The sequence below is a fragment of the Camellia sinensis genome, chromosome 11, assembly GCF_055761805.1.
Source record: "Camellia sinensis isolate YWXY chromosome 11, ASM5576180v1, whole genome shotgun sequence".
Taxonomy (NCBI): domain Eukaryota; kingdom Viridiplantae; phylum Streptophyta; class Magnoliopsida; order Ericales; family Theaceae; genus Camellia; species Camellia sinensis.
The window spans coordinates 145,222,666-145,249,601 of NC_138971.1; the positions used below are offsets into that span (position 1 = coordinate 145,222,666).

The window sequence follows — 26,936 nt, forward strand, 5'->3', positions numbered from 1 at the left end:
GTATGTATTAAACATAAATTGATAAGAGTACAATACACAATTCTGTAACTTTTTTCTAACAAATATAACTATATTACTAAAGCGATACATGTTAAAAAATTAAAATATCCGATGGTAATATAGCATTACATATTGACAATGTATGAATACAGTAACATATATAAATTTACATTTATATTATATATATATTTATATATGTAGAAATTGACATACATAAGATATTATAAAATTATATGTGAAATTTTTTATAACAATATAATACGGATAACAATGAAAAGTTAATTATTCATTATTAAATAATTGTTCATAATACATATGTTTAGTATTATATTTTTGTATATATGCACTATTTTTTAATTAGATTATTAAATTCACATAAAAATTAAAAGGAACTTGCAAATGATTTGTATAAAATTAGAGATTAGTGAAAAAAGATTTAAAAAAAAAGAAGTTTACAGTGTTTTGTTTGATTTGTTTTTTCATACTTTAGTTTTGAATTTTTTTTTTTCATTTTTTTTTTTTTGTCTTTGATACTGTTTGTTTTTTTTTTTTTTTTTTCCTAATAACCCTTTTATTTTCTTTTTCGATTCACTTAATTTAATATTTTTTATTTTTTAATTTTACTTTTAAATTTAGATTCACTTAATCTAAATATCTTTAGAAAATAATTTGTTATATATTCTTTTTAGAAAAAAAAAATTATTAATATTAATTAATAATAATAATAACAAAAAATATATAATAATAATAAATCAATACATGTTTGAATTTATAAATTTTTTTACCAATATTTTACTTTTCAATTCTATTAGATTATCAGATATTAGATTTCAATATCTTTAAGTACCAAAATTGAAAAAATATGAAAAGTCAAAAATTGCAAAACAGATTTAAAATATGAAACCAACAAAAATAGTTCTCGTTTAGAATTTTATTATCATACCTTGGTTATTAAAGTATCATATAAAATATTACAGTTCATAAAATATAATTTAAACAAAAAGAGAATGCATGAAGATAACTTGCAAAATTTTAAAATGCAACACAAATCTCTATTTTAAAAACGTATGCACTTTTTTCTGTTTAAATTCAAACGAACACATACAACTTTAAACTTTAAAAAATAAAACCAACGAAAGTGATTCTTGTGTAGAATTTTGATATCATAACTTGGTTATTAAAGTATTATGTAAAATATTACAGTTTATAAAATATAATTTAAACAAAAAGAAAGCGTATAAAGATAACCTGCGAAATTTTGAAATGCAACACAAATTTTTATTTTAAAAATGCAAGTGCTTTCCTCTATTTAGATTCAAACGAACGTATACAATTTCAAGATTCAACCAAAATTATTTATAGTGATTTGATCCATGATAGACAATCGTAAATATTATGTATATCAGTATAGAAACAGACAAAAAATAAGAAAGAGTAATTATTTTATGTTCTTCCATCATCATCAATGTAAAAAATAGAGAGACAAGTTTTTTATTTATTTTCTATTTTTTAAAAAGGGAGACGGTTTGTTTGGCCTATTTTAAGAAGTATGTTAAAAGTCAAATTTTTTGACTTTTTTTGATTTTTTTTTTTTTGAAAAAAAAAGTGCCAAAAAGCCCTGACTTTATATTTATATAGAGAAATTGTTAGTTTATATAAGACTCTTCATGACTTTTAGAAAATATAATATATTTGAGTGGATAAGCTTGAGATTAAAAAAAAAAAAAAGTAAAAAACACAATAATCCAAATATAAAGAGATAGTTAGTTTATATAATACTCTTCATAATTTTTTTAAAAATATAATAGATTTAAAAGGGTAAAATTAAAATTTTAAAAAAAGTAAAAAACATGACAAGATCTTCACACTTTTATAATAGTAGTAGATTATATTAATAGAAATCGATATTATAATTTCTTTAAAAATTTTATTAGTATATATGTTCTTCCCCGCTATATTTAATAAAATTCTAAGCCAGATGCTGCAAAGAACTTGCAAGAAATGAAGATGACAACTTTGTGTTTTTTTTCTTCCACAAAAACTCGTTTGGTTTCCCACTTCCTTGTTATCCATCCAATCCGATCACGCTCAGTTGGTTTCCAATTCATTTTTATTATTATTATTTTAAATTTGAAACTCTTGTTCCATTTTCTCTTTCTTTTCCAATATTTCTTTTCCATTCATTTTCTATGTGGGGAAGCAAGAAATAGCCAGCTATGCATAGATGTGTTTTGTACCGTTTTGCTTTTTTCTGTTTTCGCCCCCTTCTACGGTGTTTTAATTTTTAATTTTTTTATCGCTTAAGAAAAAAATATAAAGTTTTTTTTTTGGATGGATCAAAAATAAATAAATAAAAACAAAAATATAAAATATAAAGTTGATCTAGTGAATGAAGCGTTCTTTTAATGGCTGAGTTTAAATCTCACCATTGCAAATGCAGCTTCCTTTCTCTTATTTCCGTCCTACTGATTATAATATATATATATATATATTTTTAAAAATAATACCCAAGATTTAATGATGATAAAATAGAAAAATCCAAGCAATATACATCCAATCTATCATTGTCATTGTTATTTACTACTTTTATTTCAACTACAATTATCATTAAGAACTTTGCAAGACCATATTGCTTCGTTGTTTTTTATTTTATTTTATTTTATTTATGTTGTATTTGGATCTTGATTTATGAATGAGTTTTATGAAGGGAGAAAAAATAATGAAAAGAAAAGCTCAAAATAATTGAGAATAAATTTAAGATCCAAATACAATATTAGTGGTTTAGAATTAAAAATATAAAGAAATACAACATGCAACTGCACAAAGGGATACTTATTAAAGTCCATGCGTGCTCAACCAATAAAATTATAGAAAAGTTAAAAGAAAAATGCTTATAAATACCGCTCGAACATTATTTAAAATCAAGATTAGATTAATAAAAAAAAAAAAAGAGGAATTTTTATTTGAATCCATGAAGAGTTTTTTTATTTTTATTTTAGAAGAAATGAAAAGTATTTTTAAAAAGTGCAATATCTCAAGTTCTTTAACTTCCATTTTAATTCCCCCTCCCCCCCCCCCCCCCCCCCCCCCTTTCTTCCTTATGAGCCAAGTTATAAAGGTGGATCACTTTTAAGAGGGTGACCTTTAACAACCCATTTTGGCAATATTTCCCCATAATTTCTCCAGAGAGTCTGACTTTTAAGAGGCTTTAACATTTCGTTTTCTTTTTTGGTGGAAGAGGCTTTAACATCTCACCGACATTATATTCACCACATTTCTACATCATATCAAAGTTAAATCTGGATTACATTATTTTTTTTAGGTAAATTTCTATATATGAATTCAATAATAAAAAGTTACAAAACAAAACAAAACAAAAAAAATTGAAAATTGAAAATAACCTTTTGATCTTTCTTAAAGTGCATTGGTATCAAATAAATTTCTCTAAAACAATTTGATTAACAAGTTCTCTATTTTTTAATCATGAAATCAAAAAGGAAAACGATATCACCTGGACCATTGTATTTTTTATTTATTTATTAATGTTCTTAAATCTTCTAGAGCATAGGTCCCACTACAAGAAGGATAAGGGTTATTAGCATTCATACTTCAAACTACTTGAGTTAAGGAAGTTGCTAAATAAGCAATTTATTTGCTTATTTGCTACAAATTGTCACATCATCTCTATATTTTTCTACATATCTTTTCGTAAAAAAATAATAAAAAAAAAGTCACTAAATAAACAAACTGCAAACGACCTATAAGACAGCAGTGACTTCTCAACCCACGAAGGCGATTATATATTGATTATAACAGTAACATCACATAACTTTATCACCATCATGAGTAACCTCATTTTGGTATACGGACCATAATAAGATTGGGTTAGTGAGAGACAAAAGTCGTCCACACAACCTATTTGTGATTTTCATTAGATGGTGGGCACCACACAAAATAATGTCCCTATTACGCTTAATATTTCTTTCACGAAAGCTTGTAGAAGTTGAAACGAAGCTTAGGATACATCATTTTTTTATTTTTTTTGAAAAATAGGAGCTGTCCCATTAGGTGAAGAAGAAGAAGATGATGACTACGACAGATGATGCTGATGCTGCAGAAGAAGGGTTATTTCTTAGAAAGTGTCATGCATTGATCCAGGTCTTACCAGGCAGATTAATCAAATTTAATCTGAGCATTATAAAGTCCCATTTTCCTAACTCACAACTTATCCTGCAAAACCATTCAGACCATCATTTCCTCATCATCCCTATAAAGTTTGTATTACAAACCCCCAGGCTTCTGCAAGTGCAAGAAACACACAACAGAAAAAATGGCAGAGAGTGCGGTCTTGCATCTACTAGCCACCTTCGCACCCTTCCTCCAGGAAGAGGTGAATTTGTTGACAGGAGGAGTTCGGGAAGAGATCGAATGCATCAGAGATGAATTCGCTCGTATGACAGCTTTCCTCAGAGTTGCTGATTCTATGGAAGAGAATGACGCGGAACTCAAAGTATGGGTCAAGCAAGTGAGAGAAGCTGCATATGACACTAGAGATGTTCTAGACATTTTCATGCTTTGCTTCAGACATCATGGCAATGGATTTGGCGGGTTTCTTCGTAAGTTTTCTTGTTTTATCATGACATTAAAAGCTCGTCGTCGAATTGCTTTTCAAGTACAAAGAATCAAGTCCAAAGTCATCAATATTTCGAATGGGCATCAAAGATACAAGGATAAATGTGGTATACTGGAGCAAAGCTCAAGGTCCACATGGTATGATTGTCGTGGTGATGCCCTTCTACTCGAAGAAGCTGAGCTTGTGGGCATCGACAAGCCCAAATCACTACTGATTCAGTGGTTGATGCAAGGAGATCCTAGACTCAAGATGCTTTCTGTAGTAGGAACGGGCGGATTGGGAAAAACCACACTCATCAAAAAGGTCTTTGATGACGCAATAGTTAAGCATAATTTCCAGAACCACGCTTGGATCACTGTTTCTGAATCGTTCAAGATCGAGGACCTCCTAAAAGGCATGATCCAACAACTCTTTGAAGAGGTCAAGCAACCAGTCCCACAAGGTGTGGAAAACATGGATACAAACAGCTTGAAAGGGATAATTAATGCTTTCCTACAACAAAATAGGTATGTCCTTGTTTTCGATGATGTCTGGGATATTCATGCATGGCAATCTTTCAGATATGCATTCCCCAATGGCAATTGTGGTAGCCGGGTAATGATGACAACAAGAAATGAAGATTTAGCCTATTTTGCTGCCAACGGATATCATGGCAATGTCTATAATCTCCGCCCCTTGCTTCCTGAAGAGTCCTGGATCTTGTTTTGCAGGAAGACATTTCAAGGGAATCCTTGCCCTTCACATTTGGAAGGACTTTCTAGAGGCATCTTGAAAAGATGTGAGGGATTGCCTCTTGCAATTGTGGCAATCAGTGGTCTTTTATCAATAAAGGACAAGACCAGTGTTGATGAATGGGAGAGGATCTACCGCAGCCTTGGTGTGGAACTAGGAGGAAATGGTAAACTCCAAAGCATGAATAAAGTATTGTTACTCAGTTATGTTGATTTGCCATACTATCTGAAGTTATGTTTTTTGTACTTGAGCATTTTCCCAGAGGATTGTTTTATTGACCGTGGGAGATTGATTCGGTTATGGGCGGCAGAAGGATTTATAGAAATGAAAGAAGAAATGACAGCAGAAGAAATTGCTGAATGCTACCTCAATGAGCTGATCAGTAGAAGTTTAATTCAAGTGGCAGAGATAAGGACAAATGGAAGGGTCAAATCATATCGCATCCATGACCTTTGGCGTGAAATTATTGTTTCAAAGTCAAAAGAGCAGAACATGGTAACCATAGCCAGTGAACGAGGTAGAACGTGGCCTGAAAAGGTGCGACGTTTATCAATCCATAAACATTTGCAAGATATACAACAAAGCAAGTGTTTCACTCAACTTCGTTCTTTGCTCATATTCGACGCAACATATTCATTATCCAAGTTGTCTATGCTTGCATCGTCAAACGGTGGTCTAAGGCTCTTAACGGTGTTAGACTTGAAAGGTACCCCATTGGAGACATTCCCAAATGAAGTTGTGAAACTCCTTCATCTCAGGTATCTAAGTTTGAGGAAAACCAATGTGAAAATCATTCCGAAGTCAATTGGAAAGCTTCAAAACCTGGAAACATTGGACCTCAATGACACATATGTCACTGAGTTGCCTGATGAGATCCTGAACCTTCAACGACTTCGCCATCTCTTGTTGTATCGCATCGAAAAAGAAGATACCTATTTTTCTTTTCATTATAGTTTCGGATTCAAAGGCCCAGTAAAAATAGGAAGTTTGTTATCCTTGCAGAAACTCAGTTCTATTGAAGTAAACCATGGCAATAGTGGTGGTACTATACTGGAAGAGGTTGGGAAGCTAACTCAACTACGAAGATTACACATTCTAAAGTTGAGAAGTGAAGATGGGAGGGCACTATGCTCCTCCCTTGAGAAGTTGAACAACCTTCGTTCGCTAGGCGTTAAAGCAACAGAAGAAGATGAGATCATTGATCTAGATTCTCTGTCTTTGCCGCCTCGACTTCTTCGAACGCTCTACCTTGAAGGATGTTTACAGAGGCTACCACATTGGATACCTTCTCTTCACAACCTGGTGAGAGTATGTTTAAGGTGGAGTAAGTTAAGGGATATTGATCCACTACAATCCTTTCAAGGTTTGCCTAATCTAGTTGAGCTTGAACTTGATCAGGCATATGAAGGGGAGGGATTGTGTTTCCAGTCTGGTGGGTTTCAAAGGCTTAAGAGATTATCAATTTATAGATTAAAAGGATTGAGATGGGTGACTGTAGAGGCAGGGTCGATGCCTCATCTTGAAGAACTATATATTGGAAACTGCAAATTGGTGGACGAGTTACCCTTTGGCATTGAACATCTAACCAGCCTTCAATACCTTAACTTGGTAGATATGTCTGATGGATTGATTTCAAATCTATATAGGGACTTACAAGGTGAGGATTATTGGAAAATTGCACACATCCCGAATGTCTGGATTGGGGAATCGACACATGGCTTTTGGGGAGGATATTATCTATACTAAGAGAGGGAGAGGCAGAGCGATCATTACCACAATTAGAGTGTTTATGTATCCATTTATTTTTATTTTCATGTATTCTTGATTAATGATTTGTTGTATTCAAATTATGAATCATATTTTTCTTTTCTTTTTTCTTTTTTCTTTTTTCTTTTTTATTTTTGAGTAGATCATAACATCATAGTTGACCTCCTAACTTTGATTTCAGGGACTTGTAACTTGACAAAATTTAGAATCACGATTGTAAATATTAAATTTTAGTTTTGCTATGATTTCTAGGAAGTACTGTCTTCTGGTTTTTATTTTTATTTTTTTGTTAGGGTTGCAAAGGGCATTTTGGATCTTGGATTCAAGTATTTCAAAGCTCAACAAAAGAAAGGAATAAATTAACTTTGTTAAAATAATTGATTCATGACCATCAAACGGAATAAGACTCGCACACATGTAAAGAAAGTCGAACTCTTGACCTCCTCAGTAAGGTCCAAGAGCATTGCCCAACAAGCTAATCCATTGGACTAATTCGGTCATTATAATGTTTTATTTACCCATACAAATTTACAGCATGAGCTTGTTTGATGTAACTTATTATAAGTTAAAAGTTGATAATAAGATGTAAAAGCTAAAAGCACCTTCCTCTAGTTTCTAAATAATAAGCTTTTTTTTTTCAGTTCATTTAAACTATTTTTGCCTCATAAGCTATATAAGCTAAAGATGCACCAAATAGTTTAGTACACACGCTTAAATAATAGTAATAAAAAACTATATGCAGTTCCAATAAGTTGAACTAAATGGCATGTAATGGCCTTTGGCAACTTGTCTAAGCTTACACCATCATTAACAAACTATAGGGACGAATAGTGTAATTTAGAAGATTTTATTTTCTCCATTTTAAATTTTTTTTTTTTTTTTTTGGGGGGGGGGGGGGAGGGGGGGGTGCTCTTTTGTTTCAATTCGATGAAAAAGAAGTGCTGAAAATCAGTGGATGTGAAAGAATTTCCAATTCCAACTTTCGATTTACAAGTAAAAGAAAAGACAAATTTCACAGACTTATTAACACTTCAATTATCAACAACAGAGTGAAAAACATGGTCTCCGTTTGGTGGAGCTTTCAAAATATAGTTCCACACTCACTTTTTTGAGTGTGGTGTTTGTTTAGCGTTTTCAAAAATTAATTCCACATTCACTTTTGAAAAATCTTTCCAAGGCGGGAAAATTTATGCTAACCGGTCGTCCCACCGAACGTCCGGTAGTCCGGCCGGTTGACCAGAACAGTGTTCGGTTTTTGCTTTTTTTTTGGCACCTATTACGTTTATATTACAAAAAAAAAATATTTGTGAAACTTTTTTAAAATTTTTATGAGTTTTGAATAGAATTTTGGGTTATGTGTTTGGTTATGAGTTGTAAGTTTTTGTATCAAATATCATATGTCACATCACTCAATTCAAACTCAATTTAAAACTCTTTTCAAAATTTATAACCAAATAAATTTTTCACACTCAAATCATAATTCCAAAACTCACAAACTCAAAATACAACTCTATTATCAAATCATAATTCTAAAACTCTAGCAAACACTACAATGGATTTTCCCTAAATAATCAACTGAATCAGGCAATAAATAAACATACATATATATTTAGAAAGAGATTTACCCCGAAAATTGAGGAGCCATGGTGTTTACGAATGGTGAAGCACTAAGAAGCCCTAGAACTCTCCACTTCATATGAGATCACGGAGACTCTCCTTCCATGATGACGTTGATTCTGTGATTCGACCTAAACCCTGGGGAGAAAAATCGTCAAGGATTTCAGACTAGTAGTGATCAGTATCAGTGCTGAATATCAAAGTAGAAACCCCAGAATCGATGATCGAATATCAACCCATGGCTCGATCATGGAGGACAAATTGCAATGGAGATACAGCACCTGCAGTTTGTGCTTCTGTAATTATTTATTTGATGAAGTACACTTTAACATTAAATTCAATTTTCATCAAATTTGATAAAGAAAGTCTGGTTGTTCGGGAAGTCATTTAGCCCAACAATTACCTACAAATTTGATAAATAATAAATATTCTTTTCATTTAATAAAATATTTTATTCTCTCTTCATCTTGTATCAGTTTGATGATAACGTCTAAACTGACATTTTTTCTTTACATCTTATATAACTTTGGAGATGTTTTACACAACGTTTTTACTATACTCAATTTTTATTGTTTTGTATTTCACATTTTAAATCCAATTTTAATTTGATTATTCAATCCAAATAATTACAAATTTGTTAGGTAAATTATTTTTGATTTATTTAATTTGAGAAAAATTTCATTTTATTTTTTATAATTTTAATGTGAACAATTTTAAATAATCACTCTGTTACTTATTATTAAAATTTTGAATAAGTAATTATACTTTGGCCCTTCTATGTTTGGCCACTTTCATACTTTGGCCTTTCATGTTTCAAATTTTTTACAATTTACTCATAATTTTTGTTAAAACTTAAATAGAAAATAACACATTGACAATGATAATCACGTGATATAAAAATATTTTAGTAAATATAACTCACATCTCTAATATAAACTTAAACCCTAATATAATAATATATTTTTATATTACGTGACAGTTATTATGATTTTTTTTTTTTTTTGGGGTCTAATTTTGAACCGAAACTGACTCTAAGAATAAACTGAGATTTTGTCGCAGAACAAATGTCTCTTCGAGCGATAGAATTTCAAAGAGAGAGTCACTCATCAGGCTATTCTTAAATGGGCAAATGGTTCCCTGTCTTTGAAGACTAACCCTTCACCACTTCCAAGATGTCTGTCACTTCGACAGCTTGCTTCTTCGTATCCAGTCCAATCATACCCTTTTAAAGTTCGGTGATAACCTTAGGCATGTGTTTATCACGAACCAAATACATATTCCCCCACCTTTCAGAAGCGAGTCTAGGGCGCCTGAATCAACAAACGTTTGGACAGAGTTTCGATTCCTACAAATTACACAAAATAGATAGAAATTTTCAAATCAAACCAAAAAAAAAATAAAAAACTAAAGCTAAACCAGTATAAAATTCAAATCGTACCCATTTCTGGTTGATTCAGAGTTTCCTCGTGTTCCGAAGCCACTTTCTCCTTCCTGTTTGCCTCGAAAACTTCACATTCCTTCCTTCGCTTCTATTTCTCCGCCATGCCCTTTTTCCCATAAAATAGCATCGTCATCTTGTCTGACAACATAGGCACACCTACAAGACATAAAAAAAAAATCATAAAATTTCAGTAAAAAATCATAAAAATAATCTAGTTTTCTTCTTGAAATAATAAAGATCAGATAATCAGAAACATACTTTTCGAATGCTTTTCAATACTGAAAAGCGTGTTTTCAATATGTTTCTGATTTTCTGATCTTTATTATTTCAAGAAGAAAACTATGTTGTTTCTATGATTTTTTAATTAAATTTTATAATTTTTTTATCTCTTGTAGGGATGCCTGACGATGCTATTTTATGGAGAAAAGGGCATGGCAGAGAAACAAAAGCGAAGGAAGAAATAGGAGGTTTTCGACGCAAACAAAAAGAATGAGAAAATGGCTTCAGGACACTAGGAAACTCTGAATCAACCAAAAATTGGTACTATTTGAATTTTATACTGCTTTAGCTTTAGTTTTTTTTTTTTTTTTATATGAAAATTTCTAACTATTTTATGCAATTTGTAGGAATCGAAACTCTGTCCAAACTTTTGTTGATTCAGGGCGCCCTAGACTCGCTTCTAAAAGGTCGGGGAATATGTATTCGGTTCGTGACAAACACGTGCCTGAGGCTATCACTGAACTTTGGAAGGGTATGACTGGACTGGATGCGAAGAAACAAGCTACCGAAGTGACAGACATCCTAGAAGTGGTGAAGGGATATACGAAGAAGCAAGTTGTTGAAGGTTTGGTTTCTTTAATTTTGTGGTTGTCTTCTCTCTACACAGGCCTCATGGTCATGGTTCCTCTGTCATCATTTTTTTTTCCTACAAATTTTGATTTGGTACTCAAAAATTAGTAACTTAATAAACTTGAAAGTGATGTAGCATGGAGAAGTCACACAATTTGTTTGACATCCTATTTTATTTGTTATTTGTTTTTAGAATTAGAACTAGCCATTTTTTAGGAAAAACACAATTTTCGCACAAGAAAATAAGCCCTTCAAAGAAAGTTACAAGAAGAAAGTACTACTACAAAATCCATTATGACCAAATCAAAATTTCACTACAAACAGTGCGTTCATAAATTGGTCATCGTCCAGCAAAATTACCGGAAAATAGTAAAGACAAAATAGACAAAACTGTGATTCATGACAAATAAAAACAAAACTGTGATTCAATTGTAAAATGTAAGAACATATTACAAAAAACAAAACTGTGACTCATGACAGATAAAAACAAAACTGTGATTCCATTTCTGCATGATCAAAAAAAAATTTTTTTTTTTTTTATTTTGTATTTCTAGCTTTAGTTGATAATAAGTCTCACACTTGGAGGTAATGTGATCTACATTAAGCCTACCCTCATGTTCTATAGTATGTATCAGGTTGTTACTCTTCCAAATGATTGGTATTCCAAGTAACATTGATTATAATGTTTCCTTTTATTATACTACTTAAACCACCAGGTCTTATCAAAATTTGACCACAAGTACTACCAGTTTCTGTTTAGGGGCCGATTTTACTTCAGAGTAGCTAACTTCAACTGATTCCACTGCAGGGAGTTATTAGTCATCAAGAAAATATGAAATTGTGTGAGGTTAATGTTCTGTTTCAGGTTTATGGAGCAATGGACATAAATGACATAAACAGAAGTTCCTGCAGCAACGGATATGACTTACATGTACCTACACAACTGCAGCTAAGCCAACCGCAACAAACGCACAATGAAACACCAGAAGAGCAAGGAATATAGGGTAATCTTTCTGCGAGGTACTCTGAAGAATTAAATCAGAAACTAACAGTAACTACTAATCCTTAACAAGTGGACCAAAGCAATAAACCATTAATTAAGATGTAGATAAATAAAATGGTAGTGGAATATATCTATCCTATAATTTATATCTCAGTCCACATCTATGAATTGACATACAAGAATAATGTTTGCTTCTAAATGGGAAAGAGAACAATCATGTCTTCTCCTTTAATTAATTCAGTCCACGATTTTGTTAATGACATCAGTATCTAATCTAAAAGTCAGTGGTTTACTATACATAGGTTATGCTTGGAGTGAAGGATTTGTGTAACAAAATGAAAAGAAAAGTAAAAAGAGAAGATGAGAATGAAGTAAAGATTTTATTTTTGTAGGATAGTGGAAAAGAGACATTCAGTCTAAAGATTCCTAGCATCTAAACTTAGTCGATGTTGATCTTGAAGCCTACATTTGGATGGAAGTTTGGGAATTGAATTTAGAAACTTTTTGTTAGTTTCCTTAAATAAACAATTTTTAGGGCTGAGCATAGTGTTCTTTTTTCTTTCTTTTTTCTCTTATTCATAGAGCATACAATGGTTTCCGCTAACTGACGTATAACCACTTTTAAACTATAAACCAATAAACATAGTCTTAAAAGAAAAAAAAGTCTCAAGCAATTTTTAGCCATGGCTGCTGGGAACTTAGGATTGGCAAGTCTCCTGCCTTCTCATTGTAATTTCAACTGCAAATTCAGTTTCACATTCCTTTTTTTTTTTTTTTTTTTTTTGATCAACAAAAAGAAACCTTTATTGATGAATAACCAATACAAAGTATAAGAACATTGCATCAATGAGGGGGGAAATGGTGCAAAAACATCATCACAGCACCACACCCAGGCTGGTGAGTAACCAACCAAAACAAGAAGAAAAACAACCCCTAGACCCAGCAAATACACAACAGCAGACAATACTAAGCAGCTAAACACCTCCAACTAGCCATCTCATAGACAGATCATAACATGATTCAGGTTTTCTACAATATCATGCACTGAATAGGGGATACTAGGCAAATTTGACATAACCCACAGCCCAACCCTCACTTTCAATGTTTCACCAAGCTCTGCCATATTTGGCTGATAACCATTAAAAACAACATCATTTCTTAATCTCCAAGTTGACCACAACATTGCTACTGGTACAAGCCTCCAAATCTTCCTCACTGTTTGTTTGAATTTTGTTCCCAACCACCAAGACAACACTCCAATTGTACCAGGTGTAATATATTGGTCTCATTTCATCTCATCTCCTCAATAAGTTTTCCAATAAACTTCATATCTTTTCTTCTTCTAAAATCATTTCCTGGCTAGTAAGCACGGATACGGATACGGGATACGGATACGATACGATACGATACGGATACGGCGATACGACAAAATTTGAAAAACTAGGATACGGGTACGGCGGGGATACGTTCGTAAAAAATATTATTTTAACAATTTTTAGTAATGCAGTATGCATAAAAATAAAACCTAAAGCAAAAGACAACTTGATAAAGAAGAAAAATTCCTATCAAACTAAGAGTCTTCAAGGTCAATAGGTTCAACTTGTTCCCCTTCATCATTGAATATCACAAGGCCTTAGCTAAAACCAAAAAACCATTCTTAAATAAAAATTTCAGCAAATATACTTTTTTAAGTCATCAATGATAGCCTGGGAAGCACGGATACGAATATGGTGATATGGGGATGTGGACATGGCGATATGTCAAAATTTGAAAAAGTATGATACGGGTACAGCGGGGATACATTCATAATTTTTTTTTTTTATATATAATTTTAATAATGTAATGTGCATGAAAATAAAACTTAAAGTAAATTAATAAATAAGGAGAGGGATTCCTATTAACCTAAAAGTGCTCAAACATTCATAAAACATCCAAAACTAAAAGCAAAAGCAAATGCAAATTAAACATCATCCTTACATGCCAACACCAAAAAAAAAATGAGAGCAGAGAGAAGAAACGTGAGAGAGTGAAAAAGCGAGAGAGAAGTGAGAGAGACAACAAGGATACATCAATTTGACAAATTCTATTACTTTAACTCTCACTATATTCCTCTTATCAAAGAACTAAACAAAATATTATAAGTAATATATAACTTCGAGTATCCGATACTTCAAAATTAAGTATCCGATACTTCAAAATTAATAAAAAATTAATTAAGAAGTATCCGATACGTATCCGCGAGTATCCGAGGAGTATCGGTATCCGATAAGTATCCAATACGGATACGTCACCCTTTTTGAAGTATCCGTGCTTCATAGCTTCCTGGTTGTGTACTCTCTCAATTCTCAATTTATATTTACACACACACACACATACATAGATACAGTCACACAAACAAATACAGTCACACACTTTTTGCCTGTTATTTACCAGTTCTCAGATTGATAGAAGTTGTATTTTGTTATTATTATTATTGTTATTATTTTTAGATTTTGTTTTACAGCATATGGTAAATGATATGCCCACAATTCTAGGCAAATTAAACTTCTTTTTTTTATTTATTTATAATTTGCAACGACAAACCATTTTTAATTCCATAATATGGAAGAAGTTATATAGAAATTCAGCATTGCCCTAATTTCAGCATTTCTCTAATTCAGCAACAACTTCAATAACATTGCCCTAATTTCAATAACATCTCACCCCAAGCAACTGCCAGCTAATCAATGTAAACGACTTGTATCCAATCCATCTTTAGATGATATTTACCAGTGTATAATCGATCATATAAAGAATCAAAGTTCTTTATATATGATTTGTGTGTAAATATAAATATATATATGTGTGTGTGTGTGTGTGTAAACAGAGACACAGAGAGAGAGAAGGAAATCAAGAGGGAGACAGTGAGAAGAAGATAGAGAAATCGAGAGGGAGATACACAGAGAGAGAGAGAGAGAGTGGCGAAATAAAGGACATACCTGGGAGACAAAGCGATGATGCTCCAGCAACCCTTGCGGTGATGGCGATGGAGACAAAGCTATAGAGAAGAGGGCAAAGGTGTGAGTGAGAAACAGTCACAAAGGTGTGAGTGAGAGAGAGAGGGTAATCGACTTGTATTATTGTTTCCCTAGTTTTTTTGTTCCCGACGATTTCTTATTAGTTGCCAATAAGAACAAAACCCAATTTTTTTCCAACCAAAAACAAATTTTCATCGCTAATTTATTTAGGAATAACACGAAAATTTTAATCCTCCCTCCAAAACTTTTCGTCACAATTGGCTACTAAATTTTAGTCGGTAAAAGCGAAATAAATATTGACTAAATTTTTTTTCGTAGCTAAAGATTGTACATTTAGGGATCCAATTATTTTTTAGTCGCCCAAAACCTTATTTTCCACGACTAAAACACAATTAGTAGCCAAAAATGAAATAAATACCGATAAAATAAATTTTTAATAGCTAAAGATTGTACAATTAAGGACCAAATTATTTTTTAGTCACCCAAAATCCTATTTTTAACGACTAACACGTAATTAGTAGCCAAAAGTAAACTAACTACCGACTAAATTTGTTTTTAGTAGCTAAATAGTGTATTTTTGCCGACAAAATATTTTTAGTAGCTAAAGATTGTATCTTTAGCCGACCAAATTTTTTTTAGTAGCTAATGCGTGTATCTTTGGCGACTAAATTTTTTTTAGTCAACATTTTTAGTCATTGAATGTGTAATTTCCTGTAGTGCCACACATTGAAATAGCAGCCTCAACTACGATCATGGGATGCACAAAAGAATACTCAAACGATCCATCTATCTTGGTTTTTGTTCTTCAACCAGCAAACTTAACCACCAACACTACTCAAAAATATCCCCCAAACAAATGTATAAAAACAAGATTCTATTATATTATATAACATGAGCACCCAAGTTATTGTGAACTCTATGCTATTTTTAACAGATACGATTTCACAAATTTTGGTGGCAAACATGAAAATTAAAATTTTGTATTAACCACACATTTTACATAGCTCAAAAAACTGTTCCAGTTTTCAGATCTTAATTGAATTGGACTTCACAACATTTTTCACCAATCCCATACACACATCGTGTGTGCCACCACTTCTAGTTTTGTTTGTTAACAAGCTAAAAATAATTGTATACCGATGCACAATTTTGATAACCAATGTCAACAAAACCTTGAATACAATTGAGAATAATATAATCAAAACAATACAAAATTAAGATAAAATCTTAGGGCATCCACAGTGAGCTGCCAATGGAGTTGCCATTGCCAAAAACTCCTCCAAACAGAAAATAATATTTTTTAACAATTCACCAAAAAGCCAAGGAGTTGCCATTGCTGCCTCGACTTCTTCGAACGCTCTACCTTGAAGGATGTTTAAAGAGGCTACCACATTGGATACCTTCTCTTCACAACCTGGTGAGATTATGTTTAAGGTGGAGTAAGTTAAGGAATATTGATCCACTACAATCCTTTCAAGGTTTGCCTAATCTAGTTGAGCTTGAACTTGATCAAGCATGTGAAGGGGAGGGATTGTGTTTCCAGTTTGGTGGGTTTCAAAGGCTTAAGAGATTATCAATTTATAGATTAAAAGGATTGAGATGGGTGAGTGTAGAGGCAGGGTCGATGCCTCATCTTGAAGAACTATATATTGGAAACTGCAAATTGGTCGACGAATTACCCTTTGGCATTGAACATCTAACCAGCCTTCAATACCCTAACTTGGTAGATATGTCTAATGGATTGATTTCAAATCTATATAGGGACTTACAAGGTGAGGATTATTGGAAAATTGCACACATCCTGAATGTCTGGATTGGGGAATCAACACATAGCTTTTGGGGAGGATATTATCTATAATAAGAGAGGAGAGGCAGAGCGAGCTCCAACCAGATTAGATCATTACCACAATTAGAGTGTTTATGTATCCATTTATTTTTATTCTCATGTATTCTTGATTAATGATTTGTTGTATTCAAATTATGAATCATATTTTTCTTTTTCTTTTTTATTTTTGAGTAGATCATAACATCATATTTGACCTTGTAACTTTGATTTCAGGGACTTGTAACTTGACAAAATTTAGAATCACGATTGTAAATATTAAATTTTAGTTTTGCTATGATTTCTAGGAAGTACCATCTTCTTTATTTTATTTTATTTTTTTTCGTTAAGGTTGCAAAGAGCATTTTGGATCTTGGATTCAAGTATTTCAAAGCTCAACAAAAGAAAGGAATAAATTAACTTTGTTAAAATAATTGATTCATGACCATCAAAGGGAATAAAGACTCGCACACATGTAAAGAAAGTCGAACTCTTGACCTCCTCAGTAAGGTCCAAGAGCTTTGCCCAGCAAGCTAATCCATTGGACTAATTTAGCCATTATAATGTTTTATTTTACCCATACAAATTTAAAGCATGGGCTTGTTTGATGTAGCTTATTGTAAGTAAAAAGTTGATAATCATATGCAGAAGCTAAAAGCACCTTCCTCCAGTTTCTAAATAACAAGTTTTTTTTTTTAGTTTATTTAAACTATTTTTGCCTCATAAGCTATGCAAACTAAAGATGCACCAAACAGTCTAGCACACACGCTTAAATAATAGTAATAAAAAACTATATGCAGTTCAAATAAGTTGAACTAAATGGCACGTAGTGGCCTTTGGCAACTTGTCTAAGCTCACACCATCATTAACAAACTATAGGGACGAATGGTGTAATTTAGACGATTTTATTTTCTCCATTTCATTTTTTTTTTTTTTTTTTTTTTTGGGGGGGGGGGGGGGCGGTGCTCTTTCGTTTCAATTTGATGAAAAAGAAGTGCTGAAAATCAGTGGATGTGAAAGAATTTCCAATTCCAATTTTCGATTTACAAGTAAAAGAAAAGACAAATTTCGCAGACTTATTAACACTTCAATTATCAACAACAGAGTGAAAAACATGGATTTTCCCTAAATAATCAACTGAATCAGGCAATAAATAAACATACATATATATTTAGAAAGAGATTTACCCCGAAAACTGAGGAGCCATGGCGTTTACGAATGGTGAAGCACTAAGAAGCCCTAGAACTCTTCACTTCATATGAGATCACGGAAACTCTCCTTCCACGATGACGTTGATTCTGTAATTCGACCGAAACCCTAGGGAGAAAAATCGTCAAGGATGTCATACTAGTAGTGATCAGTATCAGCGCTGAATATGAATGAGAGTAGAAACCCTAGAATCGATGATCCAATATCAACCCATGGCTCACAGGGCCGGCCCTGAGTTTTTTTGGGATAATTTTTCGGGCTTTTAAGGCTAAGTTTAGCGGACCTAAAAAAGTGCACTTAATTCATCTTTTTATTTTTTTTAGGTCACATTAATCAACATCTTTTCTCTATTTTTTTTACACATAATACAAAAAAAGTGAAAAAGTAAACTTATTTAGTCTTCTCAAACTTGATCTAAATATTCATAAAAAATAAAAATAAAAATCACTCAGTTTAGTTTAAAATTTTTAAAAATAATTATTTTAATTTATAATTCGTATTTTTTTTATATTTTTTGTATTTGGCAAATTTGTTTTGTTTAAAAAAAATACAAATATTATAGTTTTTAAATATATGTAAATTAGATGTATCAATTAAATAAATAAATAAATATTATGTAAAAAAATTTAAAACAAAATATTAAAAAACACATAATTAGACTGTAAAAAGGAAGGGAAAAAAAAAAGACCACATAGAATTAGGCTAACGACTAATATATACATATATTTTATTTTTTTAATTGGACTAACAATTAATATTTATAAATATTTTTTAACTGGGTCTTTTATTAATTAGGCCAAATAGACCTTTTGAGGCATTTTAAAATGGCCTAAATTAATTAAACAGAATTGGACTATTTTAAATTTTTAATACAGTACAAGATAATGAATTTGGGATCCTTTTTTTAGACTTAATTTTCGAGGCCCTAGACACAAGCGACACTAGCCTTAGCCCAAGACAAACCTTGATCACGGCGGACAAATTGCAATGGAGATTCAGCCCTGTAGTTTGAGCTTCTGTAAAATAGAGCATGTTGCATAAATCTTTCATTATTTATTTGATTAAATGCATAAATTCAAAATTTGGATATAGGTAAAAATTAAGTTAAAATGCCTCCTTTGAAATAGGTTATTTTATTAATTTTTTAATTTTTTATATTAAAAATATAAAAAAAAAAATAGATAGAATGATATGATGCTCATAGTAACTTTCTGACTAAAACAAAAATAAAAATTACTAAACGAGGTCAAAAAAAGTCCGATTATTCAGGAAGTTATTTAGTGCAACGATAACCTATAAATTTGATGAATAGTAAATGTTCTTTCCATTTGATAAAATATTTAAGGGTAAATTACAAATACACTCTTTGAGATTTGTTTAAAATACGAATTGTCTCATGTGGTTTGAAAAATTACAAATATCTTCCTGTCAGAATTTTTTATTTAACAGAAATAATTGAAAAAATGAAATTTCTAACTGTTCATATATACAATAATAAAATTATCTGAATTATTAATTGAAATAAAATTTTAACATTTTTAAAAATTGTTAATTAACTTGATGATTTATTAGTAAAAGGACCAAGTTGTTATGAAATTATAAACCTCAGGGGACACAATGTAATTTCTAGAACCACAGAGAATAATTTGTAATTTAAGTAAACCTCAAGGGGTCTATTTGTAATTTACCCCTTTGGAGATGTTTTACACAACTTCTTTACTACACTCAAATTTTATTGTTTTGTATTTCACATTTTAAATAAAATTTTAATTTGATTATTCAATCCAAATAATCAAATTTGATAGGTAAATTATTTTTGATTTATTTAATTTGAGCAAAATTTCATTTTATTTTTTGTAATTTTAATTTGAACAATTTTAAATAATCACTCCGTTATTTATTATTAAAATTTTGAATGAGCAATTATACTTTGCTCTTTTATGTTTGGCTACTTTCATATTTTGACCTTTCATGTTTCAAGTTTTTTACAGTTTACTCATAATTTTTGTTAGAACTTAAACATAAAATAACACATTGACAATGATAATCACGTGATATAAAAATATTTTAGTATATATAATTCACATCTCTGATATAAACTTAAATCCTACTATAATATTATATTTTTGTATTATGTAACAGCTATTGTGATATTTTTTTGTCTAATTTTGAATCAAAGCTAACTCTAAAAGTAAATAGAGATTTTGTCGCATAACAGATGCCTCTTGGAGGGATAGAATTTCAGAGAGAGAGAGAGTCACTCACTTCAGGCTATTCTTAAATGGGCAGATTGCCACGTTCCACCAAATTTCCTATACAAAATTACCTACCAAGAGGAAGTCTCAAGAAAGAAAGGCTAATGGAATATTCATGAAGCTCCTGGAAGACTTGCGAAAATATGAGAATATGGTACACAATTCTATAATGTACATAGAAGGATCTAAGAAAATGTTCTAGAGCATTCAAACGAAGATTGGAGGAATTGTAGCAACAGAAGCTTCTAGGACCTCTTAGAGAAATAGAGGTAGTAAAGGACCCTTGTACATTCTTCTAGAATGAGGTAAATGTTTGTATAAATATTTTTAGAAAGGATTCTAGAACCCTCTTGTAGGATAAGGAAAGCTTCTGTGAGAAGCTTCTCCATAGTCCTTTTCTTGTATGCTCTTGAATATTCTAGAAAAGGCCTAAGATGCCTATAAATAGGAGAGGGGCTCATTTGCTCCATCCATCATCCAAGAGTTGTACAAGCTTTCTCAAAATGAATACAAAGGCATTCTCTCAAACTCTCTTTGTTTTCCTACTTGTCTTTCTTGCAAGTTTGTGGGTTAGGTTGACTTAGCATCACTAATACTTGTGATTGTCTAAGTGTCACACAAATAGCTTGGAAATAACAAAGGCTGTGACAAGATAGTTCCCTGTCTTTGAATACTAACCCTTCACCATTTCCAAGATGTCTGTCACTTCAGCAGCTTGCTTCTTCGCATCCAGTCCAGTCATACCCTTCAAAAGTTCGGTGATAGCCTCAAGCACGTGTTTATCACGAACCAAATACATATCCCCCCACCTTTCAGAAGCGAGTCTGGGGCGTCTTAAATCAATAAAAGTTTGGACAAAGTTTTGATTCCTACAAATTACACAAAATAGTTAGAAATTTTCAAATCAAATGAAAAAAAAAAAAACCACAACAACAACAACAACAACTAAAGCTATACTAGTATAATATTCAAATCATACCCCATTTCTATTTCAGAGTTTCTTGGTGTCTCGAAGCCACTTTCTCCTTCTTCTTGCTAGCCTCGAAAACCTCTCATTCCTTCCTTTGCTCCTATTTCTCTGCCATGCCCTTTTCCCTATAAAATAGCATCGTCATCTTGCCCTTTTCCTTCCTTCGAATGATTTTCAATAATGAAAAATGTGTTTTCAGTATGTTTTTGATTGTTTGATCTTTATTATTTCAAGAAGAAAACTAGATTGTCTCCATGATTTTTTAATGAAATTTTATGATTTTTTTTATGTCTTGTAGGCGTGCCTATGTTGTCGGATAAAATAACGATGCTATTTTATGGGGAAAAGGGTGTGGCGGAGAAACATAAGCAAATGAAGGAATGATAGGTTTTTGAGGCAAACAGAAAGAAAGAGAAAGTGGCTTCGGGACACCAAGAAACTTTGAATCAACCAGAAATGGGTACGATTTGAATTTTATACTGGTTTAGCTTTATTTATTTATTTTTATTTTTTTTTGAATTGAAAATTTCTAACTATTTTGTGTAATTTGTAGGAATCAACACTCTGTCCAAACTTTTGTTGATTCAGGGCACCCTAGACTCGCTTATGAAAGGTAGGGAATATGTATTCGGTTTGTAATAAACACGTGCCTGAGGCTATCACCAAACTTTGGAAGGGTATGACTGAACTAGATGTGAAGAAGCAAGCTGCCGAAGTGACAGACATCTTGGAAGTGGTGAAGGGTTATGCGAAGAAGCAAGTTGTCGAAGGTTTGGTCTTTTTAATTTTGTGGTTGTCTTCTCTCTACACAGGCCTCATTGTCATGGTTCCTTTGTCATCATTTTTTTTTTCCTACTTCAAATTTTGATTTGGTGCTCAAAAATTGGCGACTTAATAAACTTGAAAGTGATGTAGCATAGAGAAGTCATACAATTTGTTTGACATCCTATTTTATTTGTTTATTTGTTTTTAGAATTAGAACTAGCCATTTTATAAGAAAAACACAATTTTCACACAAGAAAATAAGCCCTTCCAAGAAAGTTACAAGAAGAAAGTACTACTACAAAATCCACTATGACAAAATCAAAATTTCACTACAAATAGTGAGTTCATAAATTGGTCATCGTCCAGCAAAATTACTGGAAAATACTAAAGACAAAATAAACAAAACTGTGATTCATGACAAATAAAAACACAACTGTGATTCAACTGTAAAATGTTTTACAAAACATATTACAAAAGACAAAATCACTCGAAACACCAACAATGAGAAGATGAACACTGCATTGACTTGAAGCTCCATGTATTTGAATATTGCTGATATTAGCTAGATTTGCTTTCTATGCATGATGATAATGATGCAACTTGTATAATAACACTTTTCCAGCAGCGTTTCCCATAGCCATGAAACCACCACCGGGACTAAAATCCAAATAATGAGGATAATGTAGTGTCCAATTTGGTGGAGGCCAGTTGGAAAAGATAGTCAATGATGGAATGTGAATCAGCTTCAGACTGTTCATGTTCATGCTCGAACTAATCACCAAAATCTGAGCATCATTGTTGAATTTCATAAAATCCACCCTTGTGGTGAGTTTTTCAATGGTCTTGATTGGTCTTCTCTTTCCCCCTAAAAACTCTTCTCTGTTGTAAACATTCACAATCCCAGTGTCCGAATAGGTAGCAAACAAAGATCCATTTGGAGAAGTACAAAAAGCGGAACCATTAATGCAACCTTCATCAACAACCCTGTGGAAGCAATCCCTAGTTCTCAAATCCTAGTGATAAACATGCCCATTGCCCCCAGAGCTCAACAAATGCTGTCCATCACTAGCAAATGCTAATGATCGAGCTATCCCATTCATTTTGAGTGTTCCAATAAGTTCTTTTGTTTTGGATGAAACTAACAAAATATACCCTTCATTACCCACAAACGCAATAGTATTAGAATTGGAGTGAAACCTCAAAAACTTCCAAGCTCTTCTCTTGCTGGCTAGTCAATGATCCTATTTTATCTACCATAGCTTTCACTAGATCGAAACTATAGAAAAACTTTCTTCTTCTTGATGCTATTACTTGAGATCCATCAGGTAGGAAACATGTCTTTCGAATGAGACAATCATCTAGGAAAATGCTTTGTATTTTGGTGTTCCTTTTGCCATCTATCTGAAATAATCTGAGTTTTTTTATCTAATCCAGCAGTAAGGAGCAATTGAGCGTTTCTGTGGAACTAAACTGAATTTATTGGAGCATTGGAAAGATCATTTGAATTTGCATCTACTAATTCGAGTACTCAAGGAGTCCAGGCAATAGCTTCATACTGCTCTTCACAACAAGGTCCTCGTTTGTTCGAAGAATGTCATCTACACCTTCAACATCTTTACAACCATGTGCAAGAACTATCCCATTTTCTATATCAGAATCTTCATCATCAGAGCTGTAATTCCTTGGCTGTGAATCAAGTTTGGCCCACTCTGTTCGCAGGTTCAATTTTATATGATGAGCCCTTAATCTGGACACCTACGCATAACCAGAGATCACACTCTCATCCTCTTCATTCCTCAGCTTCCTCAATCTGTTGACTTTAGCTATATTTATGCTGGCCTTTACTTCTTTATCATCTACCCATACGGGTCTCCTTTGCCCAACTTCGTCTTCATCATTACTACTCTTCCGGAATTCTGCATCATCTTCATAAACAGAAAGTACGCTATTCGCAGACTTATTTGTAAAGAACAAAGCAAAACTTTTGTCAACCCCATCTCTCAGTTCCTCGTCATCTTCCTTTCCAAACTCAACTGGGGAATACAAGGAACCAAACAAAAAGTTCTCTAACTTCTTCATTTTTTTCCCCTCCTCAATTTCCAATTGTTTGTCCTCTTGCTTGCGCTCTTCCTTTTTCTTATTTATTTTGTATGTAATTGACTTGTCCTCTTTTCTATCTACAATCTCTTGGTCAGCTTCCAAGAGTGAATGCTAGTAAGAAGCCTTCCTTTTAACCTTCTCAAGTTGGTCCACATTTTGAGAAATCAAACTCATCTTTTGTAAAAGGGCTACTTCTGCATAAATCAACCAGTAGATAATAATGCAGTCACTAACAATATCGATAGGACAAGGATTCTCAAGTTTTCAAATAATAAAGAAACTAACACATCCACAAATTGAAATAGCAACCTTAACTACGATCATGGGATGCATAAAAGAATACTCAAACAACCCATCAATTTGTTGGAACATTTTCATAATATATTTAAATATATAATACTAGAGTATGCCCGTGCCTGAAGGCACGGTGTAAATAATGGTGTGATCAAAATACAATTATAATTTATACGTATCATGTTGAGATTTATGGGATCTGTAGTATTTTTTGATAAAACTATTGAAAAAATATGAAGAAATACTATTCTTCTTAAAGAACTTGTAACAATTTTACTTGTACCACGCGCTTTACAGAACTCAAATAAAATAACAACTCCCCTAGCCTTAATGCAGATTAAGAAACAAACATATAAGATTTATAATGTTCACCAATATTGCAAATTAAAATATAAGAGTAAGTCAAAAAAATTATAAACACTAACAAAATACACAAATCAAAGCCTAGGTTCATTCAAATTAGGGATAACTCGTGCCTGAAGGCACGATCAATAATTTTTTTGGTACCACACGTGCTATGGAATTCAATTGTAATAAATCAATTTAAAATGAATTTCACTGCACTATAGAACTCCATTAAAATAAATCAATTCGGAATGACAACAATTTCATTATGCTATAGAACTCAATTATAACAAATCAATTCAAAATGACAAACTTCACACATAAAAGGAATGGTGAATGAACATTTTGGCACAAAAGAATAATCATTGCTGCTTATTAAAAACCAAAAAAACTAATCATCCAGTTAAGAATGAAAGACCAACCACTAAATATGAAATAGTCAAGCCAACACTTTTTTATGGGTGGGAAACTATGCTAGGGAGTTCACAGCCCAGAGCCATAACAAATAGCAAAACACAAAAACCAAAATATCATGCAAAAGTCATTCTAATGATGTTGTTATAATAGGCTTCTCATATCATGCAAAAGTCATTCTATTTCATTATACAACTCTAACATCTACCAAAACCACTCATAGGAAAGCTACAAAGACTTCCACAATACCACCATTCAAATGAAAGAAAGATTAAGGAGAGAAGAGGAGGAAGGGAAGGGGAGCACAAATACCAAAAGATCCAACAAAAGACCCAATAAGTAATAGACTCAAAAATAAATAAATTTGCTAAAATTTTAAAGTAATGAAACTGATATAATAAAAAAAATCATTTAGAGTTCATACCTTTGATTATATTGAAAACCCATAAATTGATGACCTACAATAAAAAGACACAACACAACATGAAAATGGCGGAAAGAAACAAACTGAAATTTAGGAAAACTAATTATTAAAGGGAGAAAGGCACTCCCATATTTATTAAACGGAAAATCTTAACAAAGAAATCAAAATTGTTTCCTAAAAAATGGGCAAAGTAAAAGGCTTCCAGAGCCATCCAATAGATAATCTACTTGTGACTAAATCCATTCCCAAATATACTCTAATCCCAACTTATACCAATGCCTTATAGATAAAATGTAACTTTATGGTGACTGTTGCATAGAAGAACAATTCAATCCAATAAAACATAGTCCAAGAAATATAATGTTGACAAAACAAAATTCCCAGACCAACCTCAATGTAAAATGCAACTACTCTCAATTCCTTCTTATTAGTCCTAGCAATAGTATGTCCCAAAAAAAATCACCACTCTTCAGGCTATCAAATGTCAATACAACTTACCCATTAAAAATCAACATATGTATTGATTAAAAATCAGTATCCAATTGTGCATGTAGTGACAAAAACCCAATAGGCTTTATGTGTGAAATAATGAGAGAAAAAGAGTGTTAACCAAAACCAATAGAGCACACTGGTTTAAAAAAATAAAAATAAAAAGATTTTAAAAAATAGCCAAATTAAAAAGATTTTAAAGTCATCCAATTGCCATCAACTGTTGCTAGTATAAACCTAATAGGCTTTATAGTATGAATACCATACACCACATCTACAAAGAAGGGAACTTGTGTGTTGATGCTTTGGCCAAATTTGGAGCGAAGCAACTTGAAGACATCTTGGTGGTCAATGAACCGCCAGTGGAGAGGAGAGGGCTTAGCCTTTTATTTTTTCTGTTGTACCTAAAAAAAATAAAAAGAAAGAAAAATGATCTTAACATGTTTTCCTCCTCTAGTTTTACTACCTTCTTCGAAGCACTTGACAAAAAATGAGCACACATGTTTTCCTGGCCAACAAAACCATGTTTTTAAAATAATCAACTCCCAAGTAGAAAGAACAATAGGACAACAAAGGCAATATACTATGTTATGTTGTGTCTTCTTTTGCTTGATAAAATAAAAGAAAGACATCCTAATCAAATAATCATTCTATTTAATCCATTTATATCAATCCATTTAATCAAGTCATCATGTTATATGAAATCCATTTAACCAAGTCAACAATATCCAAGACACATGTCAAAACATAGAGTTGTAATTGAATATACCAATCAAGTAAAGGGTTGAAC

The 26,936-nt window shown here is 32.1% G+C and overlaps 1 protein-coding gene, 1 long non-coding RNA gene and 1 pseudogene across 12 annotated transcripts; 1 reads left to right on the plus strand and 2 right to left on the minus strand.

The window, feature by feature from the left end:
- The first annotated feature begins 3,225 nt into the window (after positions 1-3,225).
- LOC114321506 (disease resistance protein RPM1-like) lies at positions 3,226-7,387 on the plus strand. 2 transcript variants are annotated; one of them, XM_082895830.1, is made up of 2 exons: positions 3,226-5,531; positions 5,628-7,387. In XM_082895830.1, the coding sequence occupies exons 1-2, from the start codon at positions 4,331-4,333 to the stop codon at positions 7,109-7,111; spliced, it is 2,685 nt and encodes an 894-aa protein (XP_082751956.1). In that variant the 5' UTR covers positions 3,226-4,330; the 3' UTR covers positions 7,112-7,387. The 2 variants fall into 2 exon arrangements, with proteins under 2 accessions (XP_082751956.1, XP_028124478.2); XM_028268677.2 differs by having other exon boundaries at positions 3,531-5,139; positions 5,344-7,387.
- A 1,158-nt stretch (positions 7,388-8,545) lies between these two features.
- On the minus strand, positions 8,546-18,352 carry LOC114307275 (uncharacterized). 9 transcript variants are annotated; one of them, XR_014344755.1, is made up of 5 exons: positions 18,069-18,332; positions 15,021-15,079; positions 11,969-12,064; positions 10,188-10,346; positions 8,546-10,094 (listed from the first exon to the last, which is right to left on the minus strand). It is a non-coding gene; the product is annotated as an uncharacterized LOC114307275 (long non-coding RNA). The 9 variants fall into 9 exon arrangements; XR_014344756.1 differs by having other exon boundaries at positions 11,969-12,052; positions 18,069-18,309; XR_014344758.1 differs by lacking the exon at positions 10,188-10,346 and having other exon boundaries at positions 8,546-9,030; positions 18,069-18,351.
- Positions 18,353-22,558: 4,206 nt separating this feature from the next.
- Positions 22,559-26,552, minus strand: LOC114300354 (U3 small nucleolar RNA-associated protein 18 homolog; annotated as a pseudogene). Its single transcript, XR_014344753.1, has 3 exons — positions 26,409-26,552; positions 25,658-25,691; positions 22,559-24,374 (listed from the first exon to the last, which is right to left on the minus strand). The product of XR_014344753.1 is annotated as a U3 small nucleolar RNA-associated protein 18 homolog (transcript).
- Between the last annotated feature and the right edge of the window lie 384 nt (positions 26,553-26,936).